This window comes from Vulpes lagopus, chromosome 11 (genome assembly GCF_018345385.1).
Source record: "Vulpes lagopus strain Blue_001 chromosome 11, ASM1834538v1, whole genome shotgun sequence".
Classification (NCBI taxonomy): Eukaryota; Metazoa; Chordata; class Mammalia; order Carnivora; family Canidae; genus Vulpes; species Vulpes lagopus.
This window is the reverse complement of record NC_054834.1, coordinates 19,861,559-19,885,294: the sequence shown is the minus strand read 5'-3', so window position 1 is coordinate 19,885,294 and position 23,736 is coordinate 19,861,559. Positions and strand designations below refer to the sequence as shown.

Here is a 23,736-nt window from a genome sequence, read left to right as displayed (position 1 = left end):
ACAAAAGGAAAAAAAGAAAAAAAAGTAGCCAAAAAAACATCACCACTTACTTCCTTTGATGGAAAGGTCCACTTAAACATAAAAAATAAACTTAATGTTTTCAATCTACTTACTTCATTTGCTTCACAATTGTACTTTTCCCAGATTCACCAGCACCTAAAAAACAACAACAAAAAAGTAAAATAAAGGATTTCTAACTTCATCACTTAGGTATATCCAACTCCCCAAAATAGGTACACTCATTGAGTGTGCACATACACACACACACACAAACACACACACTTTCTCTGTCTTGTCTTATAGCTAAATTTTTATTTATCTATTTATTTATTTAAGAGTTATTTATTTATGATAGACATAGAGAGAGAGAGAGAGAATGAGAGAGAGAGAGGCAGAGACACAAGAGGAGGGAGAAGCAGTTTCCATGCCAGGATCCCGACGTGGGACTCGATCCCAGGACTCCAGGATCAGCCCTGGGCCAAAGGCAGGCGCTAAACCACCGAGCCACCCAGGGATTCCCTAAGTTTTGTTTTAATCAAAACAATCTGTTTTATTTTTTATTTTTTTTTAAATATTTATTTATTTATGATAGTCACAGAGAGAGAGAGAGGCAGAGACACAGGCGGAGGGAGAAGCAGGCTCCATGCACCGGGATCCTGATATGGGATTCGATCCCGGGTCTCCAGGATCGCACCCTGGGCCAAAGGCAGGCGCCAAACCGCTGCGCCACCCAGGGATCCCAACAATCTGTTTTAAAAAGGATTTATTTATTCATCTTAGAGAGAGAAAGATGGAGTGTGTGTGAGTAGGGGGGAGGGGCGGGAGAGAATTCTCAAGCAGACTCCCCGCTGAGTGTGGAGCCTGACAGGAGGGCTTAATCCTAAAACCCAGGAGATCATGATCTGCACAAAAACCAAGAGCCAGATGCCCAACCAACTAAAGCATCCAGGTGTCCCTTTATCAAAACAATCTTTAATGGTTTCCAAACATATAGAAAATTGTCAAAAATAAGGCCCATCTGTTTATTCACAATAAATTCAATAAACTTTACTAAAAAAAATGCTTTTATGGTTGTGTATTTTCTCTAAAGCATTAAAAAAATTCAACCTTCTGTAACTTAAAGCACTATAAAGAAGTTTTAGTCAAAATTTTGCTCCGCCTTGGAAGATATTCTGTTTGGTCAGTTATTCTAATTTTAATCTTTGCTTCTTCAGCTGAATGAAGTAGAGAGCAGTGGTGCCAAGCAGCCATCTAGCAATTAAAAAATAGTATGCGTTACAACAGCTGGGTCTCCTGCGATGTATGCTCAATCACCATTATTAAACATGACACACAGCCAGCATAATTTGTTAGCACTGGGGATGCGATGGTGTGCAGGAAGGAAATGCCTCCCCCATGTTCTTTTAGCTTCCCTGTCACTCGAGTCATAAACCCATTTTTAAAACCCTCCTTCACTCTTTCCATATGCAAGGTCTCTTCACAATCTGGGTCCCTAGCATTATTCCACCACAGCATAACAAAATATTACTAATCCTATGGCCCTTTATAAAGGTAGAGCCCTCCTATTCTTCACATTTAACAGTAGCTGATATCTTTACATCACAGTAATGTCAACTACTTGTCACGCTCCTTCTGACTGTTAGATGCAGAGAACATCTGCGGGTAGGACACAAAATAAAGAAAATATGACAAGTCTATCATTTGCCTTCATGTTATCTTTCTCCGGGGCTACAGAGCATAGAGGGGTTTAGCATGGTTTGAGAGGCTCAGCTAGGATTTTTTATTACCCAGGCGCCGTATTCCCATTTTCCCAGGGCCCTTCCTACAGTACTATGTGATCCACATTACTGAAGAACTTACCGTTACAAGAACACCTACTGCGACCACACCACAAATCTTCAAACATACTGTTTCCCCCGACAAAATCTAATTTACTCTGCTGCTTCTTACCAATCTGGTTATTCTCCATCAACCATAAACTTAGTTCCTCATCAATCTCTCCTGACCCACTCACCCAAGGATTCTTGCTGCCCCACACTTTGCACGTTTCTATGAATATTTCTTGAATTCTCAGCAGCTAACTTGTGCTAGACACACAATCAACCAGAAATGTACCTATATTTATTTAAGTTACTTGTGTCTATTACACATTAGATGGCAAACTTCTGGGCTTCATTCCCTTTGCCCCATCCCTCTCCCGCTACACACACACATAGACATACACACATGCACACTCACGCATGCACACTCCCAAATCATCAGAAGCTTCTGAGAACAGATCATAGTTAAAATAGCCTATTTGAAAATCTGGGGGGGGGGGGGGGGAAAGACTGCTTAAATTTTACTTGTGATTTGATACTCAAGAAATTTTCCCAAGATACCAGCACATTAAGTAGAAAAGCCGGAGCTGAATAAACAATGAGGGCATTTTTCATTTACAGACAGCCTTTGAATGTTTCAGGCATCTGCCAATAAAAACAATTCCAAGATAACCCATTATTTATTAATCAACAACAGTGTATTTGGCTCTGTGAAAAGCTCCACTGTAGCTGTAATGGCTCACACATTTATTTCTCTCATTGAAGAGAGATCCACCCAACTAACGTACCCTAGGTAGTTTCCAGCAGGGCTCTCTTCAAGGAAGCCCTCTGGGTTTCTACACCACTGCAAACTGAGTCAGCAGCAGCCATGCTGTGATGACGAGACCTTCTAGATCCCTTTAATCATACACAGAAGTGGTGATTCCATTGGCACAGTGACCTCTGATGAACAGCCACCTAAGGACCATTCTCTTACTGAAATAACTCAACAACTAGAAGGACCAGAAAGGCTCACATGATATAAGCCAGTAAGGTCTGAGAGACAAGTGGGGTAAAATCAGAGATAGTTAAAAAAAAAAACAAAAAAGGAAGAAAAGAAAAAAAATTAAGATTACCAGTTAAACTATATATATATACACACATATATATGAGAGTTTTATAATCTTAATAAGAAAAAAATTTTCCTGACATTATCTTTAAGTTCTAATTCATTTCACATCTCTTCAAATAATTGATAGCATGGGACACTTAGCTTACTTTGCAGTGAGCATCTTAAATTAATGGATTGTGGTTCAAAATATCCTGAGATTTGTTTAACATTAAAGATTGAGGATGGGAGTGTTATTAATTGTATTTCTACCCAATTTCTTTGCAAGTCACAAGGTGTTCTTTGAGGAATAGATATTCTAGACACAGAAATGCTGAAAATAGTCTTTCAAAGCTTAGCAATTTATGTAATTAGTTTTCAATTCTCACTTCCATGTAGACAGACTCCTAATAGGAAAATCAGAAATGCTACCTGGTTAGGGTTCCAACATACTAAATACTGGTATTTATGCTTTCCACACAGCATACAGGAAAGAGTTAAATGTTGTTCTCTACAAATCTCAGCACAATTATGTTTGAGAGACTGACAGGAAACAATATTGAAAAAAAAAATCCCAGAGCTAGTGGAGAGGCAGGGGAAGGGAGAAAAGATAAATTTTACTAGCAGTACTCAACTAAACAGCTATTTTTTCCTTAAGTCCAGGGGCAGCATTTAAAAGGGTTGGAATCATCTTGCTTTCAAGGAGAACCAAGGAATATGAATATGTACGAAAAGTTCAAAGTGTATGACCATTGTGGTCACAAGGTCAGGTTGGTCAAGGTGACTAAGTGATCAACAAAGTAACTGTCAACAAGCTGGTCACTGTCAAATGAGAGAGACTTCAGAGTACTAGGAAGGGAGATTTTAACTCCCAGAAGACCAAGAATGTGTGCAATATGGTCATGGTAGCCTATGGCAACCATGGTAAGCCAATGGCTATAAAGCCAAAGGAGGGATCATTAAGGGGGTCCTTCAGTCTCTCTCTTTTTTAAGATTTATTTCAGAGATAGAGCACGAGCAAGCATAAGCAAGAGGGACAGAGATAGGCAGAGAGAATCTCAAGCAGACTCTGCTGAACATGGAGCCCAACACAGGGCTCAATCCTATGACCATGAGATCGTGACCTGAGCCAAAACAAAGAGTAGGATGCCCAGCTAACTGCACCATCCGGGCAGTGGGGAAAGGGAGCTCAGCATACGATGGTAACTCACCATACAGATGGTGCAAGGACAAAGAGCATGGTCACAGTAACACTGAGGAAACTCATTGGCAGTTCGGGGTCACATGTGCACAGCCACCTACTGACAAGGAGATTTGGGAAAGGGAAATGCAGCAAACAAGGAGTAACCAGGAGGAAGGAACCACAAATTATGACCTTAGTAAAGTAACCCCTGGCTAGATTCTAATTCTTTGCCTAGAATCATATAATTTGCCATTTAAAAAATAATAATCAAATGTCTGCCCCTGATTTTGTGGAGGAGCAGTACAGGAAATCTGAAGTTTTAACTGTAAGCAGTTTAAAAACAAGGACCCTCTGAACTCGGAAAACAAATTTTTTCCTCTAAGAAAACTTTTTTCCTCTAAGAAGATTCTTTGTCCAATTCTCTGCTTAGGGTCACAGTTGGAACATTTATTTCCTGGCTTCAGGAGTTCAGCTGCCTGATGTCAGAGGCCATTTAGCTATTAACATGGTGATTTCGTTATCTTCTTCTGAATTCCTGACACTACCACTCTACTTTTAAGGAATCCTAATTTTTAAATAGAATTTAATAATTTCACATTTTCACACTGAATAAAACTATAGTATAATTTAGTTTAAATTAGAGTAAGACCAAATTACAAGTGCATATAAAGTCACTTTTATCATAGTGCTTTCTGTCTCTGAACCAGGAATTTCCCATCTTCTGGAGACAGGAGTTAGCATAAAACCAGAGTAAGCTAAACTGTTAGCTTGTAAGTAGGGTAAAGCCTCAGATACTGAAGAGTTCTTGACATGCTGTTCTGTTTCATTTTCAGGTAACTCCCAAATTCTGGCAACTAAAGGCAGTTCCAGCAATTATTTCTACATCTGTACTGCTTTACTTTTAAAAATTCTAAATTTTTGCTTTTTCTTCCCACAAATGGCAGCTCAAACAGGTTTGCCCAATAAATCCAAAGGAACAGATCAGTGGTTCCCAAACTATGGACATCAGACTCAAGTCCAAACTACCATCCTCAAAATCAGGACCAACAGTATAAGCAAGGTGTATAGTAACCGTAACACTTAAGAAATGTTCCTTCCCAGGCCCCACCCAGAACTTACTGAATCAGGAACTTTGGGAGTAGGCCCAGCAATCTGTGTTTTATCAAACCCTCCAAGTGATTCTGATGGAAGCTAAACATTATGAGCAAGTGAGGCAGAAGAAATGAAGGTCACCTTTTTTCCCTTGATTAGTGATCAGAATAACTGACATCATTTAATTGTTGACTACCTATAAAAAATATGAAGTAACTGTATTTCCCTCCTCCCCCTAAGAATGATAAAAGTAATATTGTTTTACATTTCTGCAAATAGCTTATTAAAAGGCAGCTGGCTTCTCAATTCTCATATCTACTTCTGCATTTAATATGGTACAGTTACTTCGATTGAAGTATATAAAGAAAATCTATTTTCACATAATTATTTGTAGTTAGAAAAGGGAAAAGCAATTTAATAGCATTTATAGATAACTGTGGATTGTCTTCTTTGATTCTATATCCAAATTTGAAAAGAGCAGCTTAAAGATTGGTTATAATACATTTCTATGAACTTTTCACACTTTGATACTTTAAAGTTCATTGGTCTATCTTGTACTTGGAGGAGTATTTTATCCACATCAGATCTGGAAATTATTTCACTGAGCTGTGCAGAATTCAATATTGATATATTTTCAATACAAAATGATAATAGCATAATGATATGAACATATTATACATATTATATGTATTTTCACCCTTTTAATATTACCTGTAATTTCTTCAGAAAAGACTAGGTCTTGGGAAGGTATCAGACTCTCAGTGCTAGGCATACATTTTTTTAAATTTCAAAAAAAGCTGTTTTTTTGTTTTGTTTTGTTTTTTTGCTTAAAATCTCTAATTTTATTATTGGAAACAGTTGTTTTCCTTGAAGTGACAGACTAACTCTGCCAAATTCCCAAGTAGGACTAACCATAATTTCTTTCAAGTATAAATGGTATTTCAAGAAAAGAGCAACTAGTTCAATTCACTACTCAATCACACAACTGCTTTTCATCCAGATAATCAACATGCTTTGGAATACGCAGAGTCCTTTGGATATACTTCATTTTTGGTTACACAGTAAAGAGGTATGTACCTAATGGTCAAGATTTAATAAAAATAATGATTTTTACAACTTCAGCATTTTTTTAAATCACAAATGCATAGCAGTGAAGACTATAATGATTACTGGCACAATTCAGTGCCATTGACCTGACTCAGTAGTTTGACCAATTATTTTTTTGGTACTCTCATAACAAATGACAACACGATAACAAAGGCAAACAAACAACAACCTAGTATTATTATGAAAATGGTCTTAGAGATCTCAGAGTCCATGGATCACTCCTAGAATTGTTGATTTAATGTCTTTCTCAAGCACTGGACTATAAGCTATGATGGAGGAGAGCCTGTTTTATTTTCAAGATTTATTAAGAGAGAGAGGGAGAGAGAGAGGAAGGGAGAGGGAGAGACAGCAAGCACACAAACATGAGCAGGGGGAGTGGTGGGGAAAGGGGGAAGCAAGCAGACTCCCTGCTGGGGAGGCAGCCCTCCCAAAGCAGGCTCAATTCCAGGAGCCTGAGATCATGACCTGAGCCAAGTCAGATGCTTAACCAACTGAGCAACCCAGGCGCCCCCAGAGCCTTGGTTTTTTCACCATGATATCGCCAAAGTTTTCTCCTATATTTAGCACATGGTAGAAATGCAGTAAACATATTTGCTGGCAGGCAGGCAGGAAATACACCATGAAGAAAGTATGAGAAAATGCAGCAATATTTCCACGAACTGTAGAAAGGGAGAATTCTGTTAGAAGACCAGAAAAAAATAAAGGAAATGTGGGAACTCGTGATTGCCCATTAAAACAGATTGTCTTCTACCGTAATAGGAGTAGTGGCTGGGAACATGGCAGCTAAAGCCCATATTTTCCATCCTCACTTGCTGCTAGGTGTAATATCACATTTCCCATGAAAGCCTATGATGTATAAAAGGAAAATGCAGCCCTGGATTCTTTCTCCTGGTCCTTTGTATGAACCAGAAATTAGATGTGCCTCTGGTCTTGCTCCAAATGTGGATTCAGACAATGCCCAGGGGATGCTGGGGCAATGAGAAGGCTGAATGGTCACTGAATGCCCATGTGAGGAGAGCATCTCAACACTATTTAACCTAAGATCTGTTACAGGGAAGAAATAAGCATCCATCTTCATTAGGCCAAGGTCAAATTAGGTGTCTCTGGTACAGAGCTTGGACTTTAGGCTGACAAATTTATTAAAGGCTGTCTAGGTTTAAATATAAGCAAATATATAAACATATAGATATATAAGCCAAACTAATAAGTCCCCAAACCTAGAAACATTTTTAAAAATCACCCTAAATGAAGTGGAAAGGCAAAGTACAGAATAGGGGAAATATCAGTAATTAATGAGTATCAAAACACAGATTTAATGCATAATGAATTAACATTAATTGACCAAAAAGATAACAATTTAAAGAGAAAAAACAAACATTTTAAGGCTATATCTATATATACATTAAAAATACATTAAAAAAAATACATTAAAAGAAATATATCAATAAGTGTTTATATCTGAGTTAGGTAATTTTATTCTTCAAATATTTCTATAATTTTCAAATTTTTATGTTGTACATAGCACGGACTCAAAATTATGCAATTCATTTAGAAAAACTTGGTCATATCTCTCCTGTGATCAAATTTGAATAAAATTATCTTCTAAAATCTCATTTGCTTCAAACTCAACATTTCCATATCATCACTCATGCATATAAATCTCTCATTCTAATCACAGCAAATTACTTTTACTGCCAAAACTTTCATGATCATTCCTACCTCCCCTTACTCTATCCTAAGTGGAGCACCTTCCTTATCAACATGGACACTAAAAATGACCACACCATGTTAAGGGAGAGGAGTATCTGGGGTTGAGCCTTCCCAACCAAAGCATTTCTAATTTTTAGGGAGTGTGGAAACTAAGATGACAGACCCTGGGTCTACTACATGGTCCATTATGGCAGCCAGGGTGACCATAGCCTTACAGAGACTCAGGTAACAGACTGTGAAGCTGCACTCAGAGGCAGTGCAAGCAGGCAGGCTCTATGCAAGCCATGATTTATCACATGAGACACTTCTAATGTGATGCCAGGACCACCTAGGCAAGAGCCATCATGTTCAAGATAAGAAGAGGCAAAGCATAGGAATCCTAAAGGACTAAACTTTGTCCCTGCTATAATGAGTTGGGAGTAAGTCACTCTGCCCTTTCTTCCCACTCACATACTAACCCCCCACACCAATTAGGGATAATAACCAGGAGGGGAATATGCTAAATGATAAAACCTCCTCATCTGAACACTTACATAAATGGACTGTTTACTCAGCCATAAAGCAAAAAAAAAGATCAAGATTTTGCCATTTGCAACATGGATGGACCCTAGAGTGTATTATGCTAAGTGAAATAAGAGAGAGAAAGGCTAATCCCATATGATTTCACTTATATGTGAAATCTAAAAAAAATAAAAAAAATAAAAATAAAAAAACAACCAAACAACAACAGCAGTAACAACAACAACAAATAGACTCTTGAATACAGAGAACAAACCGGTGGTTGCCAGAGGCGAGGTGGGGGGACAGGCAAGGATGAAGTATGTGAAGGGGATTAAGAGGTACAAACTTCTAGTTATAAAATGAGTAAGTCATGGAAATGAAAAGTACAGCATAAGAAATATAGTCAATAATACTGCAAAAACATTGTATGATGACCATACTTATTGTGGTGAGGATTCAGTAATGTACAGATTTCTTGGATCAATGTTGTAGATCTGAAACTAATAGAACACTGCATGTTAATCATAATTCAATTAAAAAATAAATGGGCTGTTTAAAGAATCAGACTGGACTAAGGCTTAAGCAACACTGAACATTTTGTAATTTTCTCTACTAATCAGCAGGTAGGCGTTCAGCAGAAGGTAGGCTGATTTTAGAGTAAATTAAAACAAAAATGGTATGCGTTAACTCCTGTAACCCTCATTATTAATACATAAGTAATGGTTTCTAAGCTATTTAGGAGGAGACATGGATATTATACTTTCCCCTGTGAAACACCCCAAATTTTACCTACTATACACAACCTGCTCTGAAGAATTATCAAAAGGGATGTGGATGACCATGTGTTACACACCTGATATGAACTAACATCGTTCTCTAACCACTTTAAACTTTTCCCTCAAGTAATCCGATACATATACTACCATTCTATTTTTCTATTTTCACCAACCCAGATTAAATCATTTCTGTGTGACACCATGCTTTTGGTGGAATGGAACAGAACAGAAAAAAAACAGACATAAACCCACAATTATATGGTCAATTAACCTTTGACAAAGGAAAATGACCATACAATGAGAAATGACCATACAATGAAAAATTAGTCCCTTCATCAAATGGTGTTGGGAAAAATGGGCAACCACATGTAAAAGAATGAAACTAGACTACTTTCTTTCACCATACATATATATATAAATAAATATATCTCTAAATGAGATCTGAAAACAAATCCCTGAAGAGAACACCAGCAGTATTCTCTGATATAGACCGTAGCAACATTTTTCTAGAGAAGTCTCCTGAGGCAAAGGAAATAAAAGCAAAAATAAACTATTGGGACTACATCAAAATAAAAAGTTCTGCAGAGTGAATAAAACAATAAATGAAACTGAAAGGCAACCTACTGAATGGGAGAAGATATTTGCAAATGACATATACAATAAAGAATTAGTATCCAAAATATACAAAGAACTGATCCAACTCAATATCCAAAAACAAGTAATTCAATTAAAAAAGGGAAGAAGACATGGACAGACATTTCTTCAAAGAAGACATCCAGAGGGCCAACAGACACATGAAAAGACGTTCAACATCACTCATCATCAGGTAAATGCAAATCAACACTACAATGAGCTATCACCTCACACCTCTCAGAATGGCTGAACTTGAAAACACAATAAACAAGCAAGTGTTGATGAGGATGTGGAGAACAAGGAACCTTCATGCACTCATGGTGGGAACACAACTGATGCAGCTCTTATGGAATAGAGTGCGGAGATCTTCCCCCAAAATTAAAACTACTCTATGATCCATGAATTACACTACTAAGTTTTTAGCCAAAAAAACATCAAGACAAGAGATACATGCAACCCTATGTTTACTGTAACATTATTTACAACAACCGAACTATAGACACAGCCCAAAAGTCCATCAACAGATTAATGGATAAAGAGGTAGTATACCAGAATGCAATAAAATACTATTCCATGGAGTATTTGGTCATTGAAAAGAACGCAATCTTGTTATTTGCAGCATAATAGATAGATCCAGAGAGCATAGTGCTAAGGAAAATTAAGTCAGTGAGAGAAAGACAAATACCGTATGACTTCACTCATATGAGGAATTTAAGAAATAAGAAACAACACATATAAACCAAGATACAGACTTTTAACCACAGAGAACAAACTGATGGTTACCAGAGGGAGGTGAATGGGGAGCTAGGGGATATAGGAGATGTGGATTAAAGAGTACACTTATCATGATGAAAAAAATAAAGCAAAAAAATCATTTCTATGTGACCCCATGGTTTTGGCATATAAACATGTAGCTTAAAGTGTTCAATAAAATTTTGATTCAAGCAAAGAAGTGGTTTACAAACAAGAGAAAGAATGGCACCTCTCTTTCACTCAGTGGTCCAAGTGTAAGCTTGTTCAGAGCTCACGGTCAGCGTGACAACGTCAGGGATCCATCTTCACAACGTGGCTCCCCACTTAGGTGTAGATATCTGATTGTGATCTCACCTGTACATGAGCCTTGCAGGCAGTGAGAGGGAGAACAAGTAAGGCAGGTGGAGGAAATGCTCTTTCATTTAAAGTGTGTAATCCAAAAAGTGTAACCATCATTTCCACTCACATCTCCATGAGCACAACCTAGCCTCCTGGCCCCACTTGGCTCCTAGCTGTGCGGCTATGTGTCTAGCAAATAAATACTGAGAGACAGTGGATATTGGGGATAACCAGAAGTCTCTGATGTATTCAAGTCTATTCTTTTCCTTCCTTTGCTGCTTATCTTTTAAGAAACAAAAATTAAACATTATGCCAGTTGACATATGCAAAATAAAACAATTGGTGTTTTTTTTTTTTTTAAATTTGTTTTGGTTTTCCTTTTGAAAACTCAATTGGATGCCTTGGAAAGACCCAATAAAGCAAGGTCTAATCAAGGCTATTGAATCAGCTGAGAGAGATACTGTTAACTAGAGGGGAAAACATTTTTAAAATCTACTAGGATTCTTCATTCCAATTTCTTTGCAGGTACTTTAAATTCTCACTTGAAAGAAACAGAAACTGGAAATAAGATCTCTATTTTGGATATGCAAAAAAGACAACTCTGAACTGTAATGAGTGAAGCATATTCAAAAAAGGCCATAATCCCTCAGTTTTTCACCACTGAGCATGATGTTAGCTGTGGCTTTTTCATACAATCCTACATCAAAAGACTGCTGAATAAAAGTATACTTACATATTTTTAACTAAAAGAAAATATTCAAGGTATGTTTGCATTTTTTAGGACTTTCCCTAAGAAGGTTATTTGTTTGTTTGTTTTTTGGTTTTTTAAAGATTTTATTTATTTACTTGAGAGAGAGTGCATCCATGGTGGGGGCAGAGGAAGAGGGAGAAGCAGACTCCCTGCTAAGCTGGAAGGGGTGGAGGCTAAATCCCAGGACCCCAGAATCCTGACTTGAGTTCTGAGCTGAAGGCAGATACTTAACCAGCAGAGCCACCCAGGTGCCCCAAGATGGGTAGCTTTTGACAAATTCTAATCCCAAAGGTACAGAGGAAACCTCCCTGCATATTAACATATTCAAAACTTAATTACTTCAATCTCCCAATTTTTATACGCCTCCCAAAACTACTTTTCTCAAACTATTTTGTTCAACTCTTCAATGCAAATTCCAAGGATCCTAGGATTTGAACACAAATGCCTTTTAGTCTCCCCTCTTTCACATGCCTGCAACCATTCTCCAGCTACGGAAATCTTCAGAAGAATCCATCTAATCCACCCAACCAGAATTCCAGCATCTCGGTGTCAACAACTATGTTAGGCAATCAAGTCAAAGTTAAATAAGACAAAGGTTCTGATTCTAGGAAGGTGTATCCAGAATCTAAGTCAAGGGAATGAACAATCACAGTGTTTTTCTTTCATATAGGAGGTACCCTCTATATGGCAGGCTCAATACCAGACACTGAAGACAGAGTGAGTGGAAATAAGAGCTGTGGTCCCTGGTCTCATGAGGGGGAGAAATCAGTGTCAAGAAACGCTATAGATTGTGCAGTAAGGAAAGGCACTCAGAGCAAGTGATTAACACATGCAGACAGTTGACTTAAAATATCAACACCTGCTACAATGCATCTGAACAAATTAATGCATCTAGTAATTCACTAGAAGAACTAAATTAATAAGAAAATGACAGTGAAAAGTTACAGTAAATACAAACATGTAATTCCAAAATATAAGAACTATACCCTGTTAGACTTTTCCATTGCTCCACTCACATCTGAAATACTTTACTCTTCTAGAAAGGACATTGATAAATGGGATTATGTCCCGGAGGTGGCATACAGGTCTATGAACTGCTTGGTTCCGAGAAGGGCTGAAGATGTTAACAGAAGAAAAACATCAGGGAAAATAGGCTGTCTGATAAATGGCTAAAGTGCCCTCATGCAGAAAGAGAAGTTATTTATTCTGTGTGACACTCAAGAAGACTGAATTAAGATCAATAACAGAAATTACAGAGAAGAAAATTTGGCTCAGTAAAAGTAATAATCTATTAATAATCTGTTGCCAGATCTATTAAACAATATCATCTGTCAATGGGATTGCTATTCTTCCCAGTTCTCTACTGTAGAAGGCATATATATATATATACTTTTTTTTTGCTAGATGTCATTTTACATAAGATATGAATTAAAATGAAATGGGGCAACTCCACATTTCCCATAGTTAACAGTACTGTATTGTACACTTAATATTTTGTTAAGAGTATCAATCCCTTGTTAGGAATTCCTATCACAATAATAAGATGAGGCGCAAGGAGGGAGGAAATGGGACACAAGAGAGCTCTGGATTACATTGCTGGAAATCATCGAAATTATTTGTACCATTCTGACTCATGCAGTTGTGTTAAAATGTAGATTTCACATAAATAACAATATTAAAAGACTCGGTTGAGTTAATATGTTCTGGTCATACCCAGGTTTCTGTTCAGGGTTAAAGTTCCACAGAGATCAATAAAAGACAAGGCTTCTCTGCTTTTTCTCAGCAGCTGTCTCCACAGAATGAGAGTGAGTCTAAGAATGATAAATGATGGGGCAGCTTTAACCAAATCCCTGCACTTCCTCCTGCACATGGACACACAGAGATCTAAAGTTTAAGAAGAAGAAAATAGGCAAAAGCCTTTGAGTAATATCCAAAAAAATAAAATGTTTTACAAGGAAATAGGGAATCATTTTTTTTTTACTCAAAAATGAGGATAAGTAATGTACCAAATCACTGGCTAGGACATGACATAGTAAGTCCACAAGCACTGGCAACTAATCAGAAGGTTTATAAAAGCAAAAAGATTCACTGATATCAGAGACGTTAAAAGCAAAAAATGTGTATCTCTGAATTAATGAGATATAATGTGTCCCCTTGTTTCATCCTCACTAATGGATCTAAATACCAGGTTCAGGCCTCTACTGGGGATTTATCAGACTTAAGTTTGAAGAGTTAATAAACATAAAAACATACTCAACATCAATAGTCATCTAGGAAATGCAAATCAAAACCACAAGATGCCACTTGTCATCCAGTAGAATGTCTAGAGTCAAAGAGTGAGATAGTAACAAGTATGGAGAAAACTAGAACACTCATACACTAACGGTGGAGCAGTCATTTTGAAAAACACTCTGACAGTTCTTCAAAATGTTAAACAAAGAGATATCATTTGACCCAACATTTCTAATCCTAAATACATACCAAAGAGAAATGAAACATAAGCCCAGGTAAAAATCTGAACTTGAATGTTCATAGCAGCATTATTCTTAATAGTCCAAAGACAGAAATAACCTAAATATCAACTGATGAATAGATAAACAGGATGTGGCATATCCATATATGCAAACAATAGATATTACTCTGCCATAAAAAGAAATGAAGTACTGAGAGATGCTATGGCATGAATGAACCTTATAAACATTATTCTGAGGAAAGTGGTCAAACACAGAGACCACATGTTATATGATTCCATTTATATAAAGTGTTTAGAAATGTCAAAATCTAGAGACAAAAAGTAGATTCATGGTTGCTTAGGGTTGGGGTAGGGTTTAGGGGAAATGGAAGGTTACAGACAAAGGCTATGGGGTTTCTTTTAGGGTAACAGAAATGTTCTAAAATAGACAGTAGCAATGGCTCTATTACATTGTGAATATACTAAAAATCATTGACTCATATAACACTTCAAATGGGCAACTTATATGGTTGGTGTCTCAATGAAGATGTTTTTATAAGTTAATAAAAAGTTTGGTGAAAATAATCAACAGGTCATTTAAGAATATTTTAAAAACCTGCTTATAGATATTCCATTTACCTCATTTCCATGAAATCATTCCCAAACATTCAATAACATTCTGTACCTTGTTCAGGAAGACTAAACCTTTTCTAAGTGGAACATCTATTCCACTCACCCCCCTTCCACTGTGTAGCATGTCTGACAACACAGTTTGCTGAAAGACTAGTGATTTTATCTAAAGCAGAAGTCCAAAGATTTTATACCTAAGCATATAGGTGGTGTTTGATATGAGAAAACAATGTATTTCCACCACTTTAGTATGATTCCAATACTAGCAAAATGTTCCTTCAGGAGGAAATTTTAGCCTGTATGTCTGTAGACTTGCAAAAGTTAAAAGCTTTTAAGATAGTATTTCAAACACAGTCATTTCAAAACTTTATTAAAGAGAGCCCGGAGGGTTCCTACAGAACCAAGTGGGTGGAAAGTCACTCCAAGTGCCAAATGTATGGCAGAGGATCTTCCTAAAATTGTCATCTCTCAATTCACAATTCTTGCTCCCTATTTTTTCTTGTTATTTTAAATCCAAGAAAAAAATACTTTAAAATTTTTGACAAATAATGAAAATAATTAGGGAATGCAGCACAGAAAGAGGGCAATGAAAAAAAATATTATTTAAAACAGGTAAGATGAAACCAATAAACACTGAATAAGGACAGAATAAGTACCAATAAAGAAATAAAAGGCAAAACACAAGAACTGACAAGAGGAAATATACAAGCTCTGTAAACATAAAAGAGTCTACTTCAATGATCATCCAAAGAGGAGAATAAAATATTTTCAGCCAAATCAGTATGGTGACTTTTAAGAAATGGTGTGGGAGTCTGCATATGCTCACATACTATTACTGAGAATAGAACTGTTAACAACCTTTCAGAGGGCAACAGACAATATATCTTTTAAAAGCATTAAAAACAGCCTAAATCCAAACACGATGATCCTTCCTGGATATTTGTCCTTAACACTTTTATGCGTTTTAACAACACAACAAGAATACGGTTAGCCTAAATGTCCAGGAAGAGGGAGTTTATTAAACAAGTTATGATAGAACCATATGAATATGTTTTTATATAAGCATTAAAAAGGTGATGATTCTACATGAATCAACATCGAAAATGTACAGGATGCATTACGTGAAAAAAAAAAAAAGCAGGCTACCAAAGTGTGTAACTAGAATATAAATACATACATACATATATAACCAATCACTATCTGAAAGGATATGCACTAAATTGTTAATCTTTTGAGGCTAAGATTTTAAGTGGTTTTCACTTTCTGATTTACATATCTCTTTTTGTAAATTATTTTTATAATAATCACATATCTTATAATAAAAACAATAAGCTTACAATGGAAAACACTGAAACAAAGTCTATAAAAGTATCTAGAGGGCAATAACAAAAGGTAGATAAAAATATGACGGTCAAAGAGAAAGTTGAAAAAGAGACAAAGTTAGTTTCATAAACACAAAAAAAATGTGCACATCTTTAAGAATAAAAATGACCTCATAACAAATTAGAAAAATAAGAATATTTTAAAAATTAAATAGAAAAACGTAACATGTGATAAAGATATTAAGACATTAAAATGGTAACATCATTAAAACTATAAATAATTCTGAAAAAGTGAAAAATCTAGTTAGATATCACATGACAAAAAAATTGGATCATTACCTTATACCTATACTAAGATTATCTCAAAAATGGATCAAAGGGATGCCTGGGTGGCTCAGTGATTGGGCATCTGCTTTCAGCCTAGGGCCAATCCTGGAGTCCCCGGATCAAGTCCCACATCGGCTCCCTGCATGGAGCCTGCTTCTCCCTCTGTGTCTCTGCCTCTCTGTCTGTTATCTCTCATGAATAAATAAAATCTTAAAAAAAAATGGATCAAAGGCCTACGTGTAAGGGGAAAAAAACTATAAGACAGAAGAAAACACAAGAAAAGCTTCAAGACTTTGCATTTTGCAATGGTTTCTTTGATATGACACGGAAATGAGAAGCAACAAAAAAAATAGTTAAGTAGGATTTCATAAAAATTACAAACTTGTGCATCAAAAAATACTAAAAGGAAAATGAAAAGACAGCCCACAAATGGAGACAATGTTTTCAAATTATATACCTGACATGGGATTAATATGCAGAATATCTATGTACACACACACACACACATAAAATCCACAACTTAAAACAAGAAGACAAATAACCGGGGATCCCTGGGTGGCTCAGTGGTTTGGCGCCTGCCTTTGGCCCAGGGCGCGATCCTGGAGTCCCGGGATCAAGTCCCACATCGGGCTTCCTGCATGGAGCCTGCTTCTCCCTCTGCCTGTGTCTCTGCCTCTTTCTCCCTCTATGTCTATCATGAATAAATAAATAAAATCTTTAAAAAAAAAAAAAAGAAGTAACCAACTAAAAAATGGACAAAGAACTTGATCAGACATTTCTCTAAAGATGATATACAAATAGCCAAGAAACACATGAGAAGATCCTTAGCATCACTCATTATTAATAGGGAAGGCAAATCAAAACCATACTCAGATAGATCTCACACCCATAAGGATGGCTACTATCAAAAAAAAAAAAAAAACAAATGTTGAGAAGGATGTGGAGAAAGCAGAACTCCTGTGCTCTGTTGGGGGTAATGTGAAACAATATAGTCGCTATGGAAAACAATCTGGCCACTTAAAATAAGAAAAATAGAAAGTATTATTCTAAAAAATAAAAATAAAAATAAAATTACTCTGTGAGATCTAACAATTTCACTTCTGGGTACATAACCCGCAAGAATCGAAAACAGAAGAGATACCCTTATCTGTACCACCCACATTCACAGCAACATTAGTCACCATAGCCAATGTCTATCAATGCACAAACGGATAAACAAAATATGGTAAATGTGTACAATGGAATATCAGCCTTAAAAAGGAAGGAAATTCTGACACATGCAACATGGGTGAACTCTGAAGACATTATGCTAAGTGAAATAAACCAGACACAAAAGGACAATTACTGTATGATTCCACTTCTATGAGGTATACAGAGCGGTTATACTAACAGACAGAAAGGAGGGCGGTAGTTGTCAAGGGCTGGGGGGTGGAGGTGGGGTAGGGATGTTTAATAGGTAGAGACTTTCAGTTTGGGATGATGTAAAAGTTCCAAAGATGGACAGTGGTGGTGCCTGAACAACAGTGTAATTATTCCTTATTTTTTAAGAGAAAGAGAGAGGGGAGACGTAGGGCAGGCCCCATGCCTAGCACAGTCTGACAAGGACTAGATGGATCTCACAACCCCGAGGATCATGACCGGAGTCAAATCACCAAAATCAAAAGTTGAGATGCTAAACCAACTGAGCCACCCAGGAACAGGGTGACTATTCCTAATGCCACCGAACTCTACACTTAAAAATGGTTAGAATGGTGAATTTTATGTTATGTACATTTTATCATAATAGAAAAAAATGTTAAGTGTATCGAGTGCTGTAGGTATGGACTTTGTGTGCATGGGGGATTGATTCTAATAAATTTCACAGTAATTAATATCTAGTAAATTAGTAAAAAGGGGTCAAATAGATACCTAGAGATTTCTAGAGCACCTTTCATACACATAGATTCATGTTAAGTTTTTTGACCTAAGGTAGGTAGCCCCTAGGGCTTCAGGTTGCTACATGATGTCCTACTGGAGTCAACACAGGACAATGATCCTCAAAAAGAAAAGTGGTGCCCCATGGGCAGTATAATGGAAATTTAGGAGAGCGTTTGTGGTGTTAAGAGTGGCTATGTGCAATACACAGAATAATCCTCCCAGTGAAACATTGCCCTCTGTGCTGCAAAATTTTCAAACGACCCTCTGGGACATCCCTGTTAGTAAAAATAAAAATAAAAGCAGGGTCATAATCTGAGTCTAGGACCCCACTGTGCATACAGACAAAAGAACTTTTTTGCTTGCCTTAAATCTATACCAAATTTTTCCAAGAATGCAACTATTTCACAAATGGAGAAAAGGCTATATATCCTTATCACTTAGAAATATCACAACAGGGGCACTTGAGTGGCTCAGTCGGTTAAGAATCTGCCTTCCTCGAGGATCGTGATCCCAGAGTGCTGGGATGGAGCCCCTGGTCCAGCTTCTTGCTCAGCGAGGAGCCTGCTTCTCCCTCACTTTCTGCCCCTCCCCCAGCTCATGCTCCCTCTCTCTCTCTCTCTGTCAAATAAAGAAATTTTACAACACTTGAGCACGGTTTTTGACAATGACATTCTCAGAGGTACACCTATTGCAGTTTGCATATGCAGCAAACTACAAATAATTCTACATATGAAAAAAGTCCTTGAGTTTTCTTTTTTTTTTTTTTTTTAAATTTTTTATTTATTTACTTATGATAGTCATAGAGAGAGAGATAGAGAGGCAGAGACATAGGCAGAGGGAGAAGCAGGCTCCATGCACCGGGAGCCCGACGTGGGATTCGATCCCGGGTCTCCAGGATCGCGCCCTGGGCCAAAGGCAGGCGCTAAACCGCTGCGCCACCCAGGGATCCCAGTCCTTGAGTTTTCTAATGACTTGTAGTTGCAGCTGATCATCCACATATTAAAAAATGTATTATAAATTACTTTCTTTTATTTCTTCAATACATTAGTTATGTGTTATACTTTTTTTTAAGTAAGTATACATAGATAGGTTACAATTATCCATACATTTTATCTCAGGGTATTACAGGTGGCATTGAGATTATTCCAGATACTGTACATATCTGTTTTCCACAGAATGTGAAGCAACGCAAGGAAAAAAAAAATTTTTTCTCTTCCATCTAGCCATATGCAGTGCTCAGGGTCAGGATGAGACGTAGAATGATAAAGGTCATTCTTACATTCACTCTAAGGCTGGACAAAGATCAATTGCAAGTTTTGTTCCAACTCCAAGAGTTCTATAAAACTACCGATGGTTCTCAGGTGATTCTGGGTTGTGAAACACTGCCAGAAAGCAACAATCCATTAATCTATTCATTCCCACTGGTTATCGTTTAGAATGATTCCATCCACCTCATCAATTCTCACAACCAACATGACGCCCCAGGTGATATACACGAGTGGTGACAGATAAACTTGTCATAAAACCTCTAAAGAGTATATCAACTTACAAACCTGAAGACTTAAAAGAGGATCTGAAGCCTGCTTGGGGAACTGGAGCAAATCACTTAAGAATCATAGGTATTAAAAAAAAAAAAAGAATCATAGGTATATACTTTTATGGAGCATAATGTGTAAGAGAGGATCCATATCCATCACCAACCAATGACGTCAGGAATAATGCAGGGAAATGAAGCTGAATATAAACGTATTATTTTTATAAATATGTATTATTCTCAGAACTCCCATAGTTTGAAAGCAATAAAATTATAATATGTAGACTTAAAATTAGAATGAACTCAATATGAGGAATCATAAAGTCAATCTAGAATACTAAAATTATGCAATATGCAAATATTCACAATGGTATTATCTGTGAGACTCTTCACTTCCAATAGTGCTCCACAGTCATTATAGCCAAGCAAATACAAAATGCATTTCTACTACTAATCCTACGATTATTGATGTTTACCAGAATAATTTATCAATCTACTCTGCACAAAGAAAAGCAATCTAAATAGCACCTTTTAAAAAAAAATAATTTGGAGTTTTTGTTGTTCCCAAAGAGCAGGTTAAGCTGGATATTATCCAACTTCATTTTCTGAAAGACTGCATTCTGTGATCAGTCTCGTATCACAATTACTACTTTCTACCTATGTTTCCCATGGAAGTAGGAGAGCTCCCCCAGAAAAAGGGCTGATTTTTCTCTTGCTTATGTGCTCAATGCCTAGTACAATGCCTAGTAGATGGCGGTGAGCAAATCGTATCTGTTTTTGTTAATGTATGAAATGGCTCCCTTTACAGTTCTTACTGTGTGACAAGCAGTATGCTGAGCATTGTGCATTCATTTTACCACCAATCTTAACAAGCACTGTGACATTGCTATGTTCTATCATAAATAGTAAAACTGAGGCTTAATAAAAGTTAAATTACCCAAGATTACACCACTTGTAAACAGAGATCAGGAATCAAAGATTTCATATTAATTTATCTTCTCTGGGGCACCTGAGTGGCTCAGTGGTTGAGCATCTGCCTTCGGCTCAGGCCATGATCCTGGGGTCCTGGGATCGAGTGCCACGTCGGGCTCCTTGCAGGGAGCTTGCTTCTCCCTCTGCCTGTGTCTCTGCCTCTCCTGTGTCTACTGAATAAATAAAATCTTTAAAAAAATTTACCTTCTCTGTCTTTAATAACCAATGAAATAAAATATAATGAAGGTCAATGAGGTGACACTGTCCTAATGATGCAGTAGCAGTAACAGGATTATTTTGTGTATTTAATATTTTGATTATATCTATGCCTATTTAATTTCTAAATAAAAAAATTAAAGATGATATTCCCAAATAGCATCTGTTCTTTGGGGATAGATAATATGACATACTTAGGAATAATCTAGTTTTCAAAAAGTACTACAGTAAGAAATACCTCCTGTTATAGAATAATTTAGCTAAAAGAACACACTAGTAATGACATATTTGGAGAAAATAAAAATAAATGAATGGTATATTTAATTTTGCAACAGACACAAAAAAATACTGTGCCAAATTTCTGAAGATAGATTGAAAAATAAAGATTGTCACTAACAAGTATTTTGTGCCACTTAAATTAGTGGAATATTACATGAGGTCTTTCTACTTTATATAAACATATAGTTTTATTTTTATCCTAAGAAAAGCACACTAACTGCACAGTCACTTTTCCATTAGCAGATACATGATGGAATGTTAACAGCACTTTAAATGACAGAAAAAAAGAATAAAAGTGACTAATGCAACAGATCTCTAGATGTGAGGGGAGATTGTGAAAAGACAAAATCACTGAGCAAGAAAGGACTTGTAGAGGTCATGCAGCATCTCTGCTAGCCTCTGGGAGCACAATAAGACTACAGCATTACTGAGAAATGAAAACTCTCATTTCTGGAGACTGAGGGAAAAAAAAAACCAACTTCCTCTAAAAAGTCACTCCAGAGATCAACAATATTTAGAATCATAAAATTCCTAAGAATACTCCACATAAATCCCTGAACAGCTTAAATCCATTTCCTTCTGTTTGGTCTTTGTGGAATGTGCAAAACAGTTACAACACAGCCTCACAAAGTCTTCAGCTTCCTCTTTTGGGGGGACAAATATGCCAACCTCAGCTTTTTCTCATAGGCTGTATGTCCTAACTTGTTCTAAATCCTTTTCTCTGATGCCCCTCCATTACTCTTTTTCTTAAATATTTTATTTATTTATTCATGAGAGACCCAGAGAGAGAGAGGCAGAGACATAGGCAGAGGGAGAAGCAGGCCCCATGCAGGGAGCCCGACGTGGGACTCGATCCCGGGTCTCCAGGATCACGCCATGGGCCAATGGCAGGAGCTAAACCGCTGAGCCGCCCAGGGACCCCCCCATTACTCTTAAAAGGGGGAAGGAAGAAGCAGGTGGTACTCTAATGCTCTGAAACATCAATCAGCTATTATTCAGCCATCACTTTTGCTCCTCCAATCGCCAGTACCTTTGTAAAGTCATCAAATGAAAGCTAGGAAATCATGGGCAATTTGAGAAGAGGTGGGCAGGGAGGGATGAGAAAATGAGGTAAGTCTGGAATCAATTTCTGACAATTGTGAAACCACTTGTTAAAAGGTAAACTGTGAGCACTCAGGAAAGCCCCTGGCATAAGGAAGTGGCCCAGGTTCACTAAAAAAAGCCAGTCCTGTCTTGTTAAGATTATTAGAGAAAAAGGCATGAGTATACCTGCGTCCTAGGGTAACTTCATTTCAGCGAAGCTTTAACAATGTTCCATAATATACTCGTGCTTCAGTGCAAGAATCCAGGGCTAGACCTTAGTTCATTTAGGTGGGTTTGTATCTAGCAACTATTTAAAGAATATTGATTAATTATTTTCAGTGTATTAATCATGTGCTACAAAAATCCATACCTTAATCATGAGGTGGGTAAAAGATAAAAGGAAAACTTCTATCTCTAAATATCTTAAAATTCAGAAATATTTTCACATATGCTAAAATGGATTTAAGATACAGAAGTTAGACGCAAAATGACCCATTTCTCAGCTGTGTTAATGGTTTTGAGCTAAGTAGTTACAACATGAATTTCAGAAGAATAGAATTAATCTGCCAATGGTGAAGTTTACTAAACACAAAATAGAATGATGTATCTACCCCAAACAGACCACATTATGAGTACATCTGGAGATCACACAAGGGCTAAGTACCTGCTGTTGTTCAAATATACCTGGTTTTACAAATAGTATGCTCCCCCCCCCCACAGAAGGGCCACTAGGATGCTAAGGTATCTGGGGGTGATAAGTACATGTGATAAAGATAATTACAGAGCTAAAATTATTTATCTTAATTTTTTTTTTAATTTTTATTTATGATAGTCACAGAGAGAGAGAGAGAGAGAGAGGCAGAGACACGGGCAGAGGGAGAAGCAGGCTCCATGCACCGGGAGCCCGATGTGGGATTTGATCCCGGGTCTCCAGGATCGCGCCCTGGGCCAAAGGCAGGTGCCAAACCGCTGCGCCACCCAGGGATCTCCTAAAATTATTTATCTTAAATAAAAAATTGAGGGGTTCTAGGGTAGGGACACTTTTGTACTTCAAACATCTAAAACCCGTCCAGATGCTATAAAAAAAGGGAAGTGACACAAACATTGCCACAGGGAAATGAATACAAGGACTACAGACACAAGGAGACCTAGATGTGTCAGCCTCCCTTAGGTAGTCTCAAGCCAGCTCTGACTCCCTCGAGGCTGTAGTCAGTACATGGCCACATTCCTTAAAGTAAGTCCAGCTTCACAA

The 23,736-nt window shown here is 37.2% G+C and overlaps 1 protein-coding gene across 1 annotated transcript in view; it reads right to left on the bottom strand.

Moving 5' to 3' along the window:
• Positions 1-23,736, bottom strand: part of GNAI1 (G protein subunit alpha i1) — an 82,492-nt gene that overhangs the window by 29,716 nt on the left and 29,040 nt on the right. Inside the window, exon 2 of the mRNA XM_041721730.1 lies at positions 114-156. Coding sequence (XP_041577664.1) covers positions 114-156 — 43 coding nt within the window. The remainder of the gene's footprint in view (positions 1-113; positions 157-23,736) is intronic.